The 21,544-nt window shown below is 38.6% G+C and overlaps 1 protein-coding gene across 2 annotated transcripts in view; it reads left to right on the top strand.

The window, feature by feature from the left end:
• Positions 1–21,544, top strand: part of ZFAT (zinc finger and AT-hook domain containing) — a 478,376-nt gene that overhangs the window by 303,109 nt on the left and 153,723 nt on the right. For both annotated transcript variants that reach the window (XM_053715378.1, XM_053715379.1), the window contains exon 10: positions 8,375–8,548. In XM_053715378.1, coding sequence (XP_053571353.1) covers positions 8,375–8,548 — 174 coding nt within the window. The remainder of the gene's footprint in view (positions 1–8,374; positions 8,549–21,544) is intronic.

Raw genomic sequence — 21,544 nt, 5'->3', positions numbered from 1 at the left:
CACTATTACAATCTCCCTCCCTCCCTGCAGACATCCTAGCAATGTGACCACACTATTTAAAAAGCATTATTATTTATATTGTCCTTCCCCCTGTATCGTGATAGCTATCAGCCAATCACAACATGCAAATATATATTTATAGTAAACTCTTGCACATGCTCAGTAGTAGCTAGTGCTCAGAAAATTTGTATATAAAAAGACTGTACACTTGTTGATGATGGAAGTGAATTGGATTATTTTTTTTATTTTTAAATAATTGCATGTTCCATCAAAATCATGAAAGTTTAAAATTGTGTTATGTTACTGGATTTTCTTTATATGAATAATAAATCATCAATTCACATTGATTAACATTTTCCTTTAACTAGTAAAACCTTGCATTAAGCCCTCCGTGGGATCCTCATTATTCAAGCCCTATTACGGAGGGCTACCTGGGTACCAAGCTTGCAAACACACACTGCCGCATGAGCCCACACAGTTCACTCGGTCTGACGTCAGTGGGATAATAGCATGCGCACATCGTCTGTGAGAGAATCATAAATGACAAAGATTTAGAGCCCGCCTTTATGGATTATACAAATGCATAATTTATTCTAGCACAGCAATTTGCTTTATTAAAATTATACCTCACCCGCATTTGGAGAAGGCTGTCTTAACGTGACCAATTTTTAAAGTAAGATTTTTTAATATTACATAATGTTTTATTTTAATTGTAGGGTCCCTTTAAGTTAATTATTCTCTTGGACTGATCAGAGGGTCAGTAAAAGTCATAGACTGTTATGATTGTGAAAATCCTTGGGAACTGGAGTTGTGAAACAGTGGTATAATATTTTATTTCCTCACAACTCATTTGGTTCAATGGTCAATTTTATTCTGACGCAACCAGAGAGCTGATTTTCCATTCACATATTTAAAGGGACATGATACCCAAATGCTGAATTACCTTAAAAAGAGATATCTGTACCAATCTGTCTAGAAAATACATGAACGCCTCTATATAAAGAACAAAGCTATTTTTCCTCAAAATTTTCTAAGTAGCCAGATCCCACTGTAAAGAGACTTTAAATATCCAATCATGATGCTTGTTCCGGGACTTGCACGGTAGTGAGCATCTGGCATATCCATTTCTTTCATGTAATTGGCAAGAGTCCATGAGCTAGTGATATGTGGGATATACAATCCTACCAGGAGGGGCAAAGTTTCCCAAACCTCAAAATGCCTATAAATACACCCCTCACCACACCCACAATTCAGTTTTTACAAACTTTGCCTCCGATGGAGGTGGTGAAGTAAGTTTGTGCTAGATTCTACGTTGATATGCGCTCCGCAGCAAGTTGGAGCCCGGTTTTCCTCTCAGCGTGCAGTGAATGTCAGAGGGATGTGAAAATTTAAATGCACATAAATGAATTACATCTTTGAATAGAAACGTATTTGCAATATACATGTATTGGCAAAAATACTTTTAGTAAAAGTTGTCACGGTTTTTGTGTTAACATTTTCCTCTGCACATGCATGTGAAGCCTAGCTAGATATTCTCAGTGCACCAGCATTTTAAATATTGCAGCTGCTCAGAGCACCAGTGGGTCTTGTATCATGTCAGCAAGTAACAAATTGAGTCATTACCAGATGATACAAGCATCTTAGCTCCTCTGAGCAAGTGCTGTGTTTAAAATGCTGGTGGACGGTGCATACTTAAATACACTTTTGAAACAACTATAGCTTTTATTAGAAGCATTTTTGCTAATACATGTATATTACAAAAATTATTCTATTCAGAACTGAAATACAATTTTGGCTTGAATGTCCCTTTTTCACGAGATTTTCAATGAAATCTCGTGAGATTTAAGTGAAATCCCATAAGATTTCAGTAAAGCAAAGTGTGAGAACTTGGCAAAGATCAAGCTGATGGGCATTATTTTTTTTTTTACCGTGCAGATAACAGTAGCAATAATAGTTCTGTACTAGTTATGGGCGAATGTTTCTAAAAATTTGAAATTTAAAATGAATTTTTATACATTCGTTCGTTCAAATTGAATGTTTATATAACATTCTATTTTCGAATTTTCGTTTTCGAATTTTTCAATAAAATTCGAAAATATTCGTTAGAATAATAGAATGTTTAGCTATGTATTCATTCAATTTCGAAATGTAATATTCGAATGTGACATTCAAATTCGAAATAGTATTTCTAGTCTACAACTGTGTTTAATAAATGTAATATTCAAATATGAATGCTACATTTGAATGTCACATTCAAATTTGAAATAATATTTATAGTCTATTACTGTGTTTTAAATGTAATATTCAAATTTGAATGTGACATTCGAATTCGAATAGTATTTCTAGTCTAATACTGTGTTTTATAAATGTAATATTCAAATTTGAATGTGATATTCGATTCAAATGTGACATTCAAATTTGAAATAGTGTTTCTAGTCTACAATTGTGTTTTATAAATGTAATATTCGAATTCGAAAGTGACATTCGAATTCGAACGTGACATTTGAAAACTGTAAATAACATTCGAAAATCGAATTTTTAAGAATATTCATTTTTATCAACATTCTATTATGTAAATGGAATTTCTACAATAACATTCATTCTAAGATTCGAATTCAAATATAAACACATTCGCCCATCCTAATTCTGGACCAAAGAGCATGATTTTAAGGAAAACTATCTTCCTTTTGTACATAGACATGTTCAGGTTATATTTTCATGTCAACTTTTTGCAGCTATATTTAATAATTTTCAAGTAATTTAGCTTATGAGTAACGCCCCTTTTTAAATTCTAAATTATGAAATGGGAATTATGGTTATTAATACAAGCTAGATTAGATATACCAAACGTAAAAAGGGATAGGTATGTGTCTAAGAGCATTTTGGCATGTATATTTTAAAATTAAGAAGAAAAAAAACTTGCATCTCTAACAAGGATGTTTGGGTGCACACATTGTTTTATTACAAAAAACTAGTTTGTCTTATTCAAGTATATGTTTAGAAGTGACCTTTTACTTACATTTTTTAAATATATTATGAAAATATTTACCTCTGTGACATTCACAATGTGTGTATTTATAGCGGAAACATCACATATAATTAAATTAACAATGGTTTCCAACAGACAGATTCAGATACCTCCATAGCACCAGCCCCCACCCCAATTATCTTAAAAAATCCATAATATTCAGCTAAGCTACCAGGTATCATATAATTTGGTCCGTTACCAAAGACTGTGATAACCACCTTATCACTATGTCATACCTCCCAACATTTCAAAATTCAAAAGAGGGACCCCCCCCCCTGCAAAAAATTGAAATGTGGTGGGCGGGGCTTAAAAAATCATAAGACCAAAGTAATATAAATAAAATTCTAAATAAAGTCATAGATTTTAATAAACTTAGGCAGCAAATCAAACACAAGCTCAAACCACTGGTATGTCTATGTGAGCTATGTATTTAATTATCCTTTGCAAAGACATTGCTAACAATTTTTATCTTAATTGGACATTTAATAATAAATTCTTTAAAACTGCTCTCTGCAATCCCCATTAATATTCTAGATTCTGGCCTTTAAAGTCAGCAAAAATGCACAGTAGCACACTACATAGCATACACTTACACATGCAGATACACACACACACTACATGGCATACATTTATACATGCAGATACACACACACTACATAGCATACACTTACACATGCAGATACACACACTACATAGCATACACTTATACAGGCAGATACACAGAGACTACATAGTATACACTTATACATGCAGATACACACACACTACATAGCATACACTTATGCATGCAGATACACACACACTACATAGCATACACTTATACATGCAGATACACACACACTACATAGCATACACTTATACATGCAGATACACACACACTACATAGCATACACTTAAACATGCAGATACACACACACTACATAGCATACACTTATACATGCAGATGCACACACACACTACATAGCATACACTTACACATGAAGATACGCACACTACATAGCATACACTTATACATGCAGATGCACACACACATTACATAGCATACACTTATACAGGCAGCATACACTTATACATGCAGATATACAGACACTACATAGTATACACTTATACATGCAGACACACACACACTACATAGCATAAACTTATACATACAGATACACACACACACAGTTATGGATACAGATAGACACACGCACTACATTCATTGTATGGGGTCCTGGGGTTGGCAAGCACATTAGCTGGCAGTCTGCGGCTGCCACTGTTCGTTACCCTGGTATTAGCACTGCTCATTGTATAAAACTGAAGGCATGCTAGTATTATCCACAGGGGTTAGACATCATCACCATTAACCGTGGTCAGAGTGTATACAGCCTTCTTACTCCTGCTTAACCCACACACCATTCCTTTTCCACAGGGAAACTGGTATCTAACCCCGTGAAAGCAAAGCCAGCTGCTTCTTAGTATGGGCCCAACAGAATTAACCCCTTAGTGACCAGAGCACTTTTCCATTTTCTGTCCGTTTGGGACCAAGGCTATTTTTACATTTCTGCAGTGTTTGTGTTTAGCTGAAATTTTCCTCTTACTCATTTACTGTACCCACACATATTATATACCGTTTTTCTCGCCATTAAATGGACTTTCTAAAAATACCATTATTTTCATCATATCTTATCATTTACTATAAAAAAAATTATAAAATATGAGGAAAAATGGAAAAAAACACACTTTTTCTAACTTTGAACCCCAAAATCTGTTACATATCTACAACCACCAAAAAACACCCATGCTAAATAGTTTCTAAATTTTGTCCTGAGTTTAGAAATACCCAATGTTTACATCTTCTTTGCTTTTTTTGTAACTTATAGGGCCATAAATACAAGTAGCACTTTGCTATTTTCAAACCATTTTTTTTTTCAAAATTAGCGCTAGTTACATTGGGACACTGATATCTTTCAGGAATCCCTGAATATCCATTGACATATATATATATTTTTTTAGAAGACATCCCAAAGTATTGATCTAGGCCCATTTTGGTATATTTCATGCCACCATTTCACCGCCAAATGCGATCAAATACAACAAATCGTTCACTTTTTCACAAATTTTTTCACAAACTTTCAGTTTCTCACTGAAATTATTTACAAACAGCTAGTGCAATTATGGCACAAATGGTTGTAAATGCTTCTCTGGGATCCCCTTTGTTCAGAAATAGCAGACATATATGGCTTTGGCATTGCTTTTTGGTAATTAGAAGGCCGCTAAATGCCACTGCGCACCACACGTGTATTATGTCCAGCACTGAAGGGGTTAATTAGGGAGCATGTAAGGAGCTTTTTGGGGTATTTTTAGCTTTAGTGTAGTGTAGTAGACAACCCCAAGTATTGATCTAGGCCCATTTTGGTATATTTCATGCCACCATTTCACCGCCAAATGCGATCAAATTAAAAAAAACATTACATTTTTCACAATTTTAGGTTTGTCACTGAAATCATTTACAAACAGCTTGTGCAATTATGTAAATGCTTCTCTGGGATCCCCTTTGTTCAGAAATAGCAGACATATATGACTTTGGCATTGCTTTTTGGTAATTAGAATGCTGCTAAATGGCGTTGCGCATCACACGTGTATTATGGCTAGCAGTGAAGGGGTTAATTAGGTAGCTTGTAGGGAGCTTGCAGGGTTAATTTTAGCTTTAGTGTAGAGATCAGCCTCCCACCTGAAACATCAGACCCCCTGATCCCTCCCAAACATCTCTCTTCCCTCCCCTACCCCACAAATGTCCCCGCCATCTTAAGTACTGGCAGAAACTCTGCCAGTACTAAAATAAAAGGAAAATTTGGGCATTTTTGTGCATTTTGTTTTAGCATATTTACATATGCTTCTGTGTAGGATCCCCCTTAGCCCCCAACCTCACTGATCCCCCACCCAACAACTCTCTAACCCTCCCCCTCTGACTTAATGTGCGCCATCTTGGGAACTGGCAGCTGTCTGCCAGTACCCATTTTAGTGAAAATATGTTTATTTATTAAAAAAAATTCCCTTTTCTGTAGTGTAGCTTCCCCCCCCCAATACCAACCCCCCACCCCTTCCAGATCGCTTAAATGCTTTTTTAAAAAAATGTTTTTCATTTTTTAATTTCACTTTACTCCTAACTTTTTTTCTGTAGTGTAGCGGTTCCCACCCGCTCCCGCCCGCCACCCACCGTGCACGCGCGCGCGCCCCCGAAGGCTCCGCCCCCAATCCCGCCCCACTCCACCTTCCAGATCTCACCGATGGCCGCCCACCCGCCTCCCAAGTCGGCTCCCACCCACCAACGATACCGGCCATCGATGTCCGGTGCAGAGAGGGCCACAGAGTGGCTCTCTCTGCATCGGATGGCCAGAAAGTGTTATTGCAGGATGCCTCGATGTCGAGGCATCACTGCAATAACCGGAAAGCAGCTGGAAGCGAGCAGGATCGCTTCCAGCTGCTTTCCAGACTGAGGACGTGCAGGGTACGTCCTTGGTCGTTAACTGACATTTTTTAGAGGACGTACCCTGCACGTCCTCGGTCGTTAAGGGGTTAAAAAAAATTCTTTTTTTTTTTTTTATGCCTGGGGCAAATCGGGACAGATGGCTAGCAACTCGGGACAGAGGGACAGACCCCTAAAATCGGGACTGTCCCGTGAAAATCGGGACAGTTGGGGGGTATGCTATGTCCCAACCATTCAAACAAAAAGACTAAAAAACAAAACAAAAAAACAATGGTTATAAATAAATAACTCTGGCTTCAATACCCCATGTGAGCATGAATTACAATTCACAGAGAAGTAAAATGTATCATGTAGTAGTCAAACACAACCTTGCAGAGCGTCCTGCACTACTAACAGAGCATCCTGCACTAAAAAAAGTCTTTCCAGAACCCCTTGTCCTGGCATTCAGACAACCACCTAACCTAAAACTGAAACTGGTCCATAGGAAACAGTCCCTTGAGAAAGAGAAAAAACACTGCAAACTATGTCAACACAGCAAATCACAATAAATCTTATAATATCAAAAGGTCATATTCATATTTCTGCAGATGTGGAATACATTATACCATGTACTGCGTATGATGTTGGATGTTATATTGGAGAAATAAGACCTAAACTGCACGTTCGGATGAACTTACACTCAATCAACAATCACTGTGAAACAAAATACTGCACTCCTGTTAAACACTGTATGATCCAACCTGACCACTCCACCCAAAACCTATCACAGTAAGGAACACTTTCATGAGCAGGAAAGGGAAGGGTTAATTGCGACTAGGAAAACTTTGCTGCACATGCTACATGATGGGTATTTTTGCACTATTTTCTCAGTGCAGTGACCAGCTTAGATGCCTTGCAGATCCTGTCCCTAACTAACTTTTCTAGAGGTGATGAGACTGATTAACACACTGTAGCGCAGCACAATTAATAATAAACCATTTTCACTTTAGCAGTGCTTTACTGGGTTTCTGTTATACTTGCCACTCTCCCATTCCCATTTTAGTTTTGCCATCATGGATTTGAGTGAGGAAGCTATTGGTCCTTGACCCATAGCTGGAAGGATTATGGGCAGATCTGGGGACAATATTTATGTGTATTATGTGGAAAAGTGTTAATATATGCCCCCCTGCTCAGCTGTGTGATACTTGTGCTGAGTATATTGCAGATTCTGACCATGGGATGCCTATTTGCTCTGAGTAGAGGTACGGTGCTTCCTTCTGGAATTCTTACTGAACTTACTCCTACCCTTATAGATTCCTCTGAACTGTGTAGCCCACAAAAGTTCAGTCCTCTACCAGCTCAAGTAGGTAACTCTATAGATAAGTTTCCCCAGAGTAACCTATAATTAGTGACCTGTCTAGTTCCCCTATGCGATCTAAAAAGATTGCACACTCAAATAGCTCCTCAGATGAGGGCTCACTCTCTGATTCTCTTGACCTTTCTTCCCCATTGCATGCTGTAGGGGAAGATGTGTCTATCTCAAGCTGGAGCATATTCATGCCTTTTTAAGGGATTTACTACATATCTTGGATGTAATGGAGGATAAGAGCCCACTGCCTTCCCTTTTTCTAGTCGCTTAGGAACAGAGCAGTATTTATTGCACGTCTTTGCTTATCTTGTTTTTCATTGCATCTATTTCTTTCTGCTTTGCCATATGGAGAAACCGAGTGTCTTTTGTGTTGGAGGACATAGAAGGGAAGCTCAGAGTTTGGTTTGGTTTGCCTCCTCCTGTTCACCATGGAATAAATAGCTACTATGTAATGATCTCATGGACTCTTACCATCAGGAAATTCATTTGTCAAGTAAGCATTTTTTATTTTTTATTTTTTTTTAAGGATTGAAACCATTTAAGTGTTCAGTGTGTGAATATGCAACTCGCAGTAAAAGCAATTTGAAGGCACATATGAATCGCCACAATACAGAGAAAACCCATCTATGTGACATGTGCGGTAAAAAGTTCAAATCAAAAGGAACACTTAAGAGTCACAAACTTCTTCATACATCAGACGGTGAGTACCATTTTATTTGTGATTCTAAACAATCATTTTATTTGTGTCAGAAAATCAGTTTGTACTTTGAAACAGTATTTTTCACCATAAATATGTTTGTTGATGCACTCCTGATCCTTCTTTGTGACTTATGCACATTACATAGACAATACTAATACCCTATCCTGCTCCTCACTGTGAAATAGTTGTGAGAATTGCAGTTTCATTTCCCATAATGAAGATTTTAAAACATAGCATACCTCCCAATGCCTCTAAGTGCCAAGAGGGATACTTATCTTTATTGGGTTTGTAATTAGGCTCCCGGTGTGTTCATTGGCGTGGTCTAAAACATTCACTATTACACTCTGGCCTCTTGGCTTTCCTTGAGAAGTGAACTTTAATTTGAGCAATTAAATCTTTAAGATGAATAGCTGAAGCACTTGCTGTGTTGCTGTGTACTCTTCTGTTTTTCTTGCACTTTGGAACAAGATTACATTGGAGAGTCCTGAAGGGGGGATACTATCATCTTTATTATTGTTAAAGGGACATGATACCCAGATGTAAAGGACTTGAAACTGATGCAGCATAGCTGTAAAAACATGAGTAGAAAATATCACCTGAATATCTCTATGTAAGAAAAGATGTTTTACCTCAAAATTTTCTCAGTAGCCACATCCCATTATAAAGGGACTTTAAGCAGCCAATCAGGATACTAGTCCCAGGAATTGCACGAGAGCGTACATCTGGCATGCACAGACAGTCATGTTATTTTCCTCCTCAGTTTGAAGAAGTTTACGAAGAAATCTCATGAGATCACAGTAAAACAGTGTGACATCAGCACTTGAAGCTGATTGGTTATTTTGTTTGTTTTCTTTCATGTAATTGGCAAGAGTCCATGAGCTAGTGACATATGGGATATACAATCCTACCAGGAGGGGCAAAGTTTCCCAAACCTCAAAATGCATATAAATACACCCCTCACCACACCCACAATTCAGTTTTACAAACTTTGCCTCCTATGGAGGTGGTGAAGTAAGTTTGTGCTAAGATTTCTACATTTATATGCGCTTCTCAGCATTTTTGAAGCCCGATTCCTCTGAGTACAGTGAATGTCAGAGGGATGTGAAGGGAGTATCACCTATTGAATGCAATGGTTTTCCTCACGGGGATCTATTTCATAGGTTCTCTGTTATCGGTCGTAGAGATTCATCTCCTACCTCCCTTTTCAGATCGACGATATAATCTCATACTCCATTACCTCTACTGATAACCATTTCAGTACTCGTTTGGCTATCTGCTATATGTGGATGGCTGTCTTTTGGTAAGTATGTTTTCATTACTTAAGACACTCTCAGCTATGGTTTGGCACTTTATGTATTTATATAAAGTTCTAAATATATGTATTGTACTTATATTTGCCATGATTCCGGTTTTCAGTATATTTCTTTTTTGCAGACTGTCAGTTTCAAATCTGGGAAATGCTTTTTTATGAAAATGTATTTCTTACCTGGGGTATAGTCTCTTTTTCAAATTGAATGTCTTTTAATTAGCGGGCAGAATTAGGCTTGCGAGGGCACAAAATGCGCCATTCTTGGCGCAAAGTTACGTTCGTTGACGCAAAATTCGTCATTTCTGGTGTCTTAGTTGATGCCGAGTCCTTCACAAGGTTGCGTCATCTATGATGCGAGTTTGTCGTTTCCGGACGTTTTTGGTGGCAAAAAATATTTTTCTGTTTGTTGTGCGTCATACTTGGTGCTAAATATTTTCATTATTTAAGACCCCATTCCTATTTGCCTCTTGCTTTTTTTTCTATGTCAGAGGGCTTTTTTGTTTGCATTTTTTTCCCATTCCTGAAACTGCCATATAAGGAAATTGATAATTTTGCTTTATATGTTGTTTTTTTTCTCTTACATTTGCAAGATGTCTCAATCTGATCCTGTCTCAGAATTCACTGTTGGATTCCTGCTGCCTGATAACAGTTCTACGAAAGCGAAGTGCATTTGTTGTAAACTTGTGGAGATTATACCTCCAGCTGTGGTTTGTAATAGTTGTCATGATAAACTTTTACATGCAGAAAATGTATCCATCAGTAGTAGTTTATTACCTATATATCTATAAATTTAAAATAATTTATTTCTGATTCTATTCAGAAGGCTTTGTCTGCCATTCCGCCTTCTAATAAACGTAAAAGGTCTTTTAAAACTTCTCATAGAGTTGATGAAATTTCAAATGACCGGCAACATACTGATTTATCTCTCTCTGATGAGGATCTATCTGATTCAGAATATCCTGCCTCCAGATATTGACACTGACAAATACTCTTATTTATTTAAAATGGAGTATATTTGTTATTTATTAAAGGAAGTGTTGATTACATTAGATATGTAGGAAACTAGTCCTCTTGATATTAATACTAATAAACGTTTAAATTCTGTTTATAAACCTCCTGTGGTGTTATTCCAGAGTTTTTTTCAGTTCTTGATGCTATTTCTGATATGATTTCTAAGGAATGGAATAGGCCTGGTACTTCTTTTATTATTTCTTCAAGGTTTAAAAAATGGTATCCTTTGCCAGCAGTTAGATTGGAGTTTTGGGAAAAGATCCCCAAAGTTGATGGGACTATCTCTACTCTTGCTAAACGTACTACTATTCCTACGGAAGATAGTACTTCTTTTAAAGTCTCTTTAGATAGGAAACTTCAATCTTATCTAAGGAAAGCTTATTTATATTCAGGTCATCTTCTTAGGCCTGCAGTTTCTTTGGCTGATGTTGCAGCTGCTTCAACTTTTTGGTTGGAAACTTTAGCTCAACAAGTGTCGGATCATGATTTGTCTAGCATTGTTAAGTTGATTCAACATGCTAATAATTTCATTTGTGATTCCATTTTTGATATCATCAAAATTGATGTTAGATATATGTCTTTAGCTATTTTAGCTAGAAGAGCTTTGTAGCTTAAATCTTGGAATGCTGATATGACTTCTAAGTCCAGATTGCTATCTCTTTATTTCCAAGGTAATAAATTATTTAGTTCTCAGTTGGATTCGATAATTTCAACTGTCACTGGGGGGAAGGGAGTCTTTTTGCCTCAGCATAAAAAACCTAAAGGCAAATCTAAAGCTTCTAACAGTTTTTTTGTTCCTTTCAACATAATAAGGACCAGAAATCTAATCCTTCCCCAAAGGAATCTGTTTCCAATTGGAAGCCTTCATCAAATTGGAATAAATCCAAGCCATTTAAGAGATCAAAGCCATCTCCCAAGTCCGCATGAAGGTGCGGCCCTCATTCTAGCTCAGCTGGTAGGGGGCAGATTAAAATTTTTCAAAGATGTTTGGATCAATTCGGTCCAAAATCATAGGATTCAGAGTATTGTCCCTCAGGGTTACAGAATAGGATTCAGAGTAAGACCACCTGTGAAAAGATTTTTTCTCTCACGCATTCCAGCGAACCCAGTAAAGGCTCATGCTTTCCTTAAGTGTGTTTCAGACCTGGAGTTTATCAGGGGTAATCATGCCAGTTCCGTTTAAGGAACATGGTCTGAGGTTTTATTCAAATCTCTTCATTGTCCCAAAGAAAGAAAATTAATTCAGACCAGTTCTGGATCTAAAGATTTGAATCGTTATGTAAGAGTACCAACTTTCAAAATGGTGACTATGAGGACTATTCTGAATTTTGTTCAGCAAGGGCATTATATGTCCACAATTGACTTACAGGATGCATATCCTCATATTCCGATTAATCCGGATCACTATCAGTTCCTGAGATTCTCTTTTCTAGACAAGCATTAACAATTTGTTGCTCTTCCTTTTGGCCTAGCAACAGCTCCAAGAATCTTTTCAAAGGTTCTAGGTGCCCTACTTTCTGTAATCAGAGAGCGGGGTATTGCAGTGTTTCCTTATTTGGACGATATCTTGGTACTTGCTCAGTCTTTATGCAGAATCTCACACAAATCAAATAGTGTTGTTTCTTCGAAGACATAGTTGGAGGATCAATTTACCAAAAAGTTCTTTGATTCCTCAGACAAGGGTAACCTTTTTAGGTTTCCAGATAGATTCAGTGTCCATGACTTTGTCTCTAACAGACAAGAGGCGTTTGAAATTGGTTGCAGCCTGTCAGAACCTTCAGTCTCAGTCATTCCCTTCAGTGGCTATGTGGAAGTTTTAGGTCTCATGACTGCAGCATCGGACACAATCCCCTTTGCTCGTTTTCATATGAGACCTCTCCAGCATTGTTATTTCAGAGTGTTTACTTAAAGAGACAGTACGATATTTATATTATCAGTGTTTTCTTAAAGAGACAGTTCGATATTTATTTTATCAGTGTTTTTTGACCAAAATTACTTCTTGTTCAGGTTGTAAAAAAAAATGGATGACCTTGAACAGAGTACATGCCTTATGTGTTTGAATGCCATTGTGGAACCCCCTGTTAGACTTTGTCCCCCATGTATTGAGAGGGCTTTACAGTGTAAAGAGCAAATCTTTTTTAGTAAAGATATGTCTAATGAATGTCCTCACAGATGAGATTGAGGGTAGGCTGCACTTTTCTCCCCAAGCGTCACAGCCTTTAATGCCCACACAAGCGCCGCCATGTTCCTCAATGGCGTCTGCATCATTTACTCTGCAGAATATGGCTGCAGTCATGTCATCCACTCTTACAGAGGTTTTATCTAAGTTGCCAGTGCTACAAGGCAAACGCAGCAGGACAGAGGCTCACGTGGTCCCTGCAACTTCTGATGCTTTAATAGCTATCTCCGATATACCTTCCCAGGGATCTGATTTGGGGGGTAGGGAGGTCCTGTCCGAGGGAGAACTGTCTGATTCAGGAAGTGCATTACCCCAGATGGATTCGGACATCATGTCATTCAGATTTAAGCTTGAATACCTCTGCCTTTTGCTACGAGAGGTTTTGGTGATTCTGGATGACTGTGACTCTATTGTGGTTCCGCCAGAGAAATTGAGTAAGATGGACAAATACTTAGAGGTCCCTGCTTATTCCGATGTGTTTCCGGTTCCTAATAGAATTTCGGAAATTATTATAAGGGAATGGGAGAGACCGGGTATCCCGTTCTCCACTTCCCCATTTGGGACTCTTGGCAGTCGGTTCCTAAGGTGGAGCGAGCTATCTCTACACTGACTAAGCGTACGACTATCCCTATTTACCATAGTTGTGCTTTCAAAGACCCTATGGATAAAAAGTTGGAGGGTCTTCTAAAGAAGCTATATATTCATCAAGGTTTTCTATTACAACCGATGGCCTGCATTGTAACAGTCACAACTGCGGCTGCCTTTTGGTTTGACGCTCTAGAACAGTCCCTTAAGATTTAGACTCCTTTAGAGGATATAATGGATAGAATTAAGGCCCTGAAGCTGGCGAATTCTTTTATTTCAGATGCAGCCTTCCAGATCGCCAAATTAGCGGCTAAGAATTCAGCATTTTTTATTTTAGCGCACAGAGCCTTGCGCTAAAATCTTGGTCGGCGGATGTGTCCTCTAAATCAAAGCTCTTGGCGATTCCTTTCAACGGTAAGACCCTGTTTGGGCCTGACTTGAAAGAGTTCATTTCTGACATTACGGGAGGTGAGGTTCACCGCCTTCCTCAGGACAAATCAGCTAAACAAAGGGGATGACAGAATAATTTTTGTTATTTTCAAAACTTCAAGGGAAGTTCCTCTTCGGTTAAACAGGAAGGTATTTATCCTCAAGCCAAACCCACTTGGAAACCTAACCAGGGTTGGAACAAGGGTAAACAACCCAAGAAGCCTGCCGCTGCTACCAAGACAGCATGAAGGGGCGGCCCCCGATCCGGGACTGGATCTGGTAGGGGGCAGACTTTTTCTCTTTGTCCAGGCTTGGATGAGAGATGTTCAGGATCGCTGGACACTAGAAATCGTGTCTCAAGGGTATCAGTTGGAGTTCAAAAATTCCTTCCCAAGGGGAAGGTTTCTGCTTTCACGATTGTCTGTAGACCAGATAAAAAGAGAGGCGTTTTTATGTTGTGTAGAAGACCTCTCGGCCATGGGAGTAATCTGTCCCGTTCCAATACAGGAACAGGGGCAGGAGTTTTACTCAAATCTTTTTGTGGTTCCCAAAAAAGAGGGAACATTCCGACCCATTTTAGATCTCAAGAGTCTAAATAAGTTTCTCAGAGTTCCATCCTTCAAGATGGAAACTATTCGGTCAATTCTTCCATTGATCCAGGAGAGGGTCAATATATGACTACCGTGGACTTAAAGGATGCATATCTTCATATTCCTATCCACAAAGATCATCACCAGTTCCTAAGGTTCGCATTCTTGGACAGACATTTTCAATTTGTGGCTTTTCCCTTTGGGCTGGCCATGGCACCCAGGATCTTCATGAAGGTTCTAGGGTCTCTGCTGGCGGTTCTCAGACCGCGGGGCATTGCAATGGCTCCTTATCAAGAGGATATTCTGATCCAGGCGTCGTCTTATCAACTGACAAAGTCTCATACTTACATGGTTCTGTCCTTTCTAAGGACTCACGGGTGGAAGGTGATTCTAGAAAAGAGTTCTCTAATTCCACAGACAAGGGTTCCTTTCCTGGGAACTCTAATAGACTCTATATCCATGAAAATCTGCTTGACGGAAGTCAGAAAGTTAAAGATTCTGAATACATGCCGAGCCCTTCAGTCCAATCCTCGGCCATCAGTGGCTCAGTGCATGGAGGTAATTGGATTGATGGTGGCGGCAATGGACATCATTCCGTTTGCTCGTTTTCATCTCAGACCTCTACAACTGAGCATGCTCAGACAGTGGAATGGAGATTATGCAAATTTGTCTCCTCAGATAGACTTGGATCAGGAGACAAGAGACTCTCTTCTTTGGTGGCTGTCACAGGATCATCTGTCCCAAGGGACGTGCTTCCGCAGACCCTCATGGGTGATAGTGACAGCGGACGCCAATCTACTAGGATGGGGTGCAGTCTGGAATTCCCTGAAGGCTCAGGATGTGTGGACTAGGTCGTAGTCTCTACTTCCAATCAATATTCTGGAGTTGAGGGCACTATTCAATGCTCTTCAGACTTGTCCTCAGTTGGCTTTGGCCAAATTCATCCGTTTTCAGTCGGACAACATCATGACTGTGACTTACATCAATTATCAGGGAGGAACAAGGAGTTCCTTATCAATGACAGAAGTGTCCAAGATAATTCGGTGGGCAGAGGCTCACTCTTGTTATCTGTCGGCAATCTACATCCCAGGAGTGGACAACTGGGAGGCGGATTTTTTGAGCAGACAGACGTTTCATTCGGGGGAATGGGAACTCCATCCGGAGGTCTTTGCTTCTCTGATTCTCAGGTGGGGCAGACCGGAATTGGATATGATGGCGTCTCGTCAGAATGCCAAGCTCCCGAGATATAGATCCAGGTCCAGGGATCCTCAGGCCGAACTGATAGATGCCTTGGCAGTGCCTTGGTCTTTCAACCTAGCTTATGTGTTTCCACCATTTGCTCTTCTTCCCCGGCTGATTGCACGGATCAAACAGTAGAGGGCTTCGGTAATTGTAATCACTCCTGCGTGGCCTCGCAGGATATGGTATGCCGATCTGGTGGACATTTCCTTTCTGCCACCGTGGAAGCTTCCATTGAGGCAGGACCTTCTCATTCAGGGACCCTTCCATCATCCGAATCTACTTTCTCTGCAGCTGATTGCTTGGAGATTGAACGCTTGATTTTATCTAAGCGAGGGTTCTCTGATGCAGTCATTGATACCTTGATTCAAGTGCGCAAGCCTGTTACTTGAAAAATTTACCATAAGATATGGTGTAAATATCTTTATTGGTGCGAATCCAAGTGCTCATGGAGTAGGGTAAGGATTCCCAAGATTTTATCCTTTCTCCAAGAAGGATTGGAGAAAGGGTTGTCAGCAAGTTCCTTAAAGGGACAGATTTCTGCTTTGTCTATTTTGCTACACAAGCGTCTGGCAGATGTTCCAGATGTTCAATCTTTTTGTCAGGCCCTGACTAGAATCCGGCCTGTGTTTAGACCAATTTCTCCTCCATGGAGTTTGAATTTAGTTCTTAATGTTCTTCAAGGGGTTCCGTTTAAACGTTTGCATTCCATAGATATTGTTATCTTGGAAAGTTTTGTTTTTGGTTGCTATTTCTTCTGCTCGCAGAGTTTCCGAGCTTTCGGCATTACAATGTGATTCTCCTTATCTTATTTTCCATTCTCCCTTTCTAAATAAACATTGCCTTTTAAACTATTGGAGTGCTGGAGTCCTACTTGTACTTGCTTATTTTCCATTCTGATAAGGTGGTGTTAAGTACCAAACCTGGGTTTCTTCCTAAGGTTGTTTCTAACAGAAATATTAATTGTTGTTCCTTCCTTGTGTCCTAACCCTTCTTCTAAGAAGGAGCATCTATTACACAATTTGGACGTAGTCCGTGCCTTAAAATTCTGCTTGCAGGCGGCTAAGGATTTTCGTCAAACTTCTTCATTGTTTGTTGTTTTTGCTGGGAAATGTAAGGGTCAGAAAGCTACGGCTACCTCTCTTTCTCTTTGGCTGAGGAGTATAATCCGTGTTGCTAATGAGACTGCTGGACAGCAGCCTCCAGAACGAATTACGGACCATTCTACTAGAGCTGTGGCTTCCTCATGGGCATTTAAAAATGATTCTTCTGTTGAACAGATTTGCAAGGCTGCAATTTGGTTGTCTCTTCACACTTTTTCAAAATTTTACAGATTTAATTCTTTTGCCTTGTCTGAGGCTGTTTTTGGGAGAAAGGTTCTTCAAGCAGTGGTGCCTTCCGTTAAGGTTCCTGTCTTGTCCCTCCCTTTCATCCGTGTACTATAGCTTTGGTATTGTATCCCATAAGTAAGGATGAAATCCGTGGACTCGTCATTTCTTGTAAAAGAAAAGGAAATTTATGCTTACATGATAAATTTATTTATTTTACGATATGACGAGTCCACGGCCCACCCTGTCATTTTTCTAAGACAGGTTTTAATTTTTGTTAAACTTCAGTCACCTCTGCTCCTTGGCTTTTCCTTTCTCTTCCTAACGTCGGTCGAATGACTGGAGTGGGAGGGAAGGGAGGAGCTATTTATGCAGCTCTGCTGTGGAGCTCTTTGCCTCCTCCTGCTGACCAGGAGGCGATATCCCATAAGTAAGGATGAAATCTGTGGACTCGTCATATCGTAAAATAAATACATTTATCAGGTAAGCATACATTTCCTTTTTTATTTTTTGAGAATAAACTTATATTTGGGTTGTGGATTAATTTTTTTCAGTGAAATGGCTGTTTTTATTTTGTCCCTCCTTTGACTCTTGCGTGAAGTTCCACATCTTGGGTATTGCTATACCATACGTCACTAGCTCATGGACTCTTGCCAATTACATGAAAGAAAACATAATTTATGTAAGAACTTATCTGATAAATTAATTTCTTTCATATTGGCAAGAGTCCATGAGGCCCACCCTTTTTATGGTGGTTATGATTTTTTTGTATAAAGCACAATTATTTCCAAATTCCTTTGTTGATGCTTTTTACTCCTTTCTTTTTCACCCCACTACTTGGCTATTCGTTAAACTGAATTGTGGGTGTGGTGAGGGTTGTTTTTATAGGCATTTTGAGGTTTGGGAAACTTTGCCACTCCTGGTAGGATTGTATATCCCTTACGTCACTAGCTCATGGACTCTTGCCAATATGAAAGAAATTAATTTAATTTTTTAGAATTGCAGCTGATGGTAGCTACAGCATATCTGTTTACAGTGCACTTACTAGTGTGAGCTAAAGAAATTTTTAAGTAATATATCTTTTTTTTAGAGATGTTCAGGGGACATTTCCTTGTCAGGTTTTTATAGTTTTCACATTCAAATGAATTAGCATATGGGTATTATGTACCTTTAACCATTGCTTTTTGCAGCTAACCGTTTAAGAAAAATAAAACACCTTGCAAACAGTATTGTTTTGGTTTTTATGTCTCAAAGGGACATTGTACTGTACAATGTTCTCGCCTTGAATGTGTTTCCAATAATCAATTTTGCATGCTTTTGACATTTATCATCTGGCTTGTTTTACTCAGCTTAGAAAAGCCAGACTGCCTTTATTATACTTAAAGATACATTAAATTTATCCCTCACCTCCCTCTGGCCGTGCTGAAATCTATCTTTCATTGCATTGCAGTGCTGATGTTTATTTGCATGTGTGTATCAACTCTCCTTTTTATGTTCAAAAATGGCATTTATTGGTTATTCGGCTAATTTCAATACTTAAAGGGATACTAAACCCAATTGTTTTTTTTCTTTCATGCTTCAGATAGAGCAGCTGAAATAACTGGTTTTGTTTTTAAGCTTAGAGGGAAATCAGATTACATAGCATTTTTTTTTTTTTTTTTTTTTTTTTTTTTTTAATATACAGGCAATACTTAAAGGGGTACTAAACCCAATTTGTTTCTTTCATGATTCAGATAGATCATGTAAAAGCCATGTAATCTGATTTCCCTCTAAGCTCAACCCAATGTAACCCAATGTTACATCTATATTTGTTAAACTTTCATATCATCCAGAAAAGGTATTTTAAATATAAACATGTTATTTATATGTGAGTATGTGTGTATAAAATCTGTTACAAATATGACCATGGACTAAAGGGACCACATAGCCAAGTTATATGTTGTGCTTGGTTGTACATAGGTTGGATTCTTAATTCATATGTATGCAGGCTGTTTGCCCACAGCATTACTCTACTACCTGATATATTTGGTGCTACTTCCAGACAACCCATATATTTAACCACCTTGCTACTCACTACAGTGGCGCATAATCTACGACCGTTAAATGGTCTTTATTGTCATTTTTTAATCTGAAACCTTTTAAAACATATATTTATATTGTAACATTTAACAATAGGCACTCATTATTTCTTATTGCATTTTAAATTATTTAACATTTAAATTCTACAAGATTTAAAAGTCCAGTAGCAGTCGTACGACTGGCAAGAGCACTACTTATGAACAGATGGTCCTAGCTGTCAGCAACTTGTAGTGTAGTGCATTGATATGCAGGTCCCCAGGAAAGCTTGCTCGTACTGTTTTTTTCTACACCGCTTCTTTACTGAGTGCCTGTGTAAAAGTGCTCCCTGATCTAGTTATAGCCGAGCAGCAGTATATTTTACTGATGGTCATTTTAAGGTGGTCATTGATAAAGTACAGTATTTTCTATACAAAACATGTTTGACCTAGCCTCACTGACCATGTCTTGTGATATGTGTGTTTTATCCTCTGATGTCCAATAAATTATACCTTTGCTTTTATGGATACAAGTGTCCTGTTTCCTGTGACTGTTGGAGACCGGATGCCTTCCCTTTGTTGTCTGATGTATTTTACTGGACAGCTTTGTTTGGCAGCCATTTTCTTCCGTGCTGAATCCCCTGCCAATCATTTTGCTACTAGTTGCAAGTCGTGTGTTGACCCTTGCATGCAGCCATCTAACATTTCTCCACATTCAGGTGTGCGGAAAAGGATTAGCTAGCAACTGTGCATGTGTGGTATGAGTCGAAGGAGATGCCATTTGCTAATATTATAACTCAAACATTTTGGAGGAGTGATCGATGCTTACTACTTGTGGAAACAATGTAAGAAAGCTGTTTCTTTCATAAAGTTGTTAAGAGTCCACAATACATTACTCCTGGTAATTACCTTCTCTGTCACTAGGGGGAGGCAAAGATTCCAAAATCCTAAAAGCTCTATATAACGCCTCCCACCTCTATGGCGAAAGTTCAAGAATGGTGATGTGCAGAAGATATCTTCATTGAGAGGGGTTCTCAGATTAAGTTGAGGCCCATTTAACCTCAGAGTGTTTGTCAAGAGGGAAGTTTAAGGAGTTTAGAGTAATTGTTTTTCCCATGAAAGATTTAGTTACTATTCTATCAAGGATGTTGCAGGAATTGTCTTTCCTTCGCCTATTTGGGTCTACAGTTGAGTCCTATAGTGTTTCCTCTGCTGATATGTGTTCAAGCATAGTAGGAGAGTGATTTAGGTAAGTTTAAAACCTATACCTTGTATTTTTATATATACCAATTATATATAGCCTGGATTAGTTTGTTGCATCCTATATACACTATAAGGGACTCTTTTTTGGGTTATTCCTCCTGGGTGTAATTAGTCAGAATTTTAAAACATAACATTTAAAAAATTGAAAGTACCTTTGTTTTTCCTTGCCTCATGTGTGCTCACGGGTGGGTGCATCACTGCGTGCGCCTAGGTGGGTGGGTGTACGTACTGGAGCGTACATGGATGTGCTCATGTGTGCACTTTGTTTTAGAGCTTTTTTGTTACTTTTAAATTATCACGTTTGTTTGGGCGCCTCCATAACTAACGTATTTGTTAATTGGGGTTACTCTGTCCCTAATCCTTCTTTGGAAGCTATAGTTTCTGAACACCTTTCTACCAATATTAAATGTGTTTATTTTAAACAAGCTGAAATATTATATATATATAATATTTCAGCTTGTTTAAAATAAACACATTTATTATTGGTAGAAAGGTGTTCAGAAACTTCAGCTTCCAAATAAGGATTAGTAGCAATATCCCAGTTTCTCACAAGGCTAATGAAGCTTCTGAGTGAGAGTTTTTTTTATGATAATGGGCCTGCCTCTGATCCTGAGCCTGCTTCTAACTCCTTTTTATTTAAGATTAATCCCATTCATTATTTATTAAAGGAGGTTTTGTTTATATTAGAAATTAAGGAAGTTTATATTTGTGAAGATTTAGTCTACCAGTCATTTAGGTTCTTATTATAAACCTGCTAAGGGCTCTTTTGAGGCTGTTCCAGTGGCTGATGTTGCGGCTGGGATTAATTCTAAAGAATGGTCTGAACCTGGTTTCTTTCATGTAATTGGCAAGAGTCCATGAGCTAGTGACGTATGGGATATACAATCCTACCAGGAGGGGCAAAGTTTCCCAAACCTCAAAATGCCTATAAATACACCCCCCACTACACCCACAATTCAGTTTTACAAACTTTGCCTCCCGTGGAGGTGGTGAAGTAAGTTTGTGCTAG

This window comes from Bombina bombina, chromosome 5 (genome assembly GCF_027579735.1).
Source record: "Bombina bombina isolate aBomBom1 chromosome 5, aBomBom1.pri, whole genome shotgun sequence".
In the NCBI taxonomy this organism is placed as follows: domain Eukaryota; kingdom Metazoa; phylum Chordata; class Amphibia; order Anura; family Bombinatoridae; genus Bombina; species Bombina bombina.
Note: the sequence above shows the minus strand (reverse complement) of the source record. Positions and strands in the feature narration are given on the sequence as shown.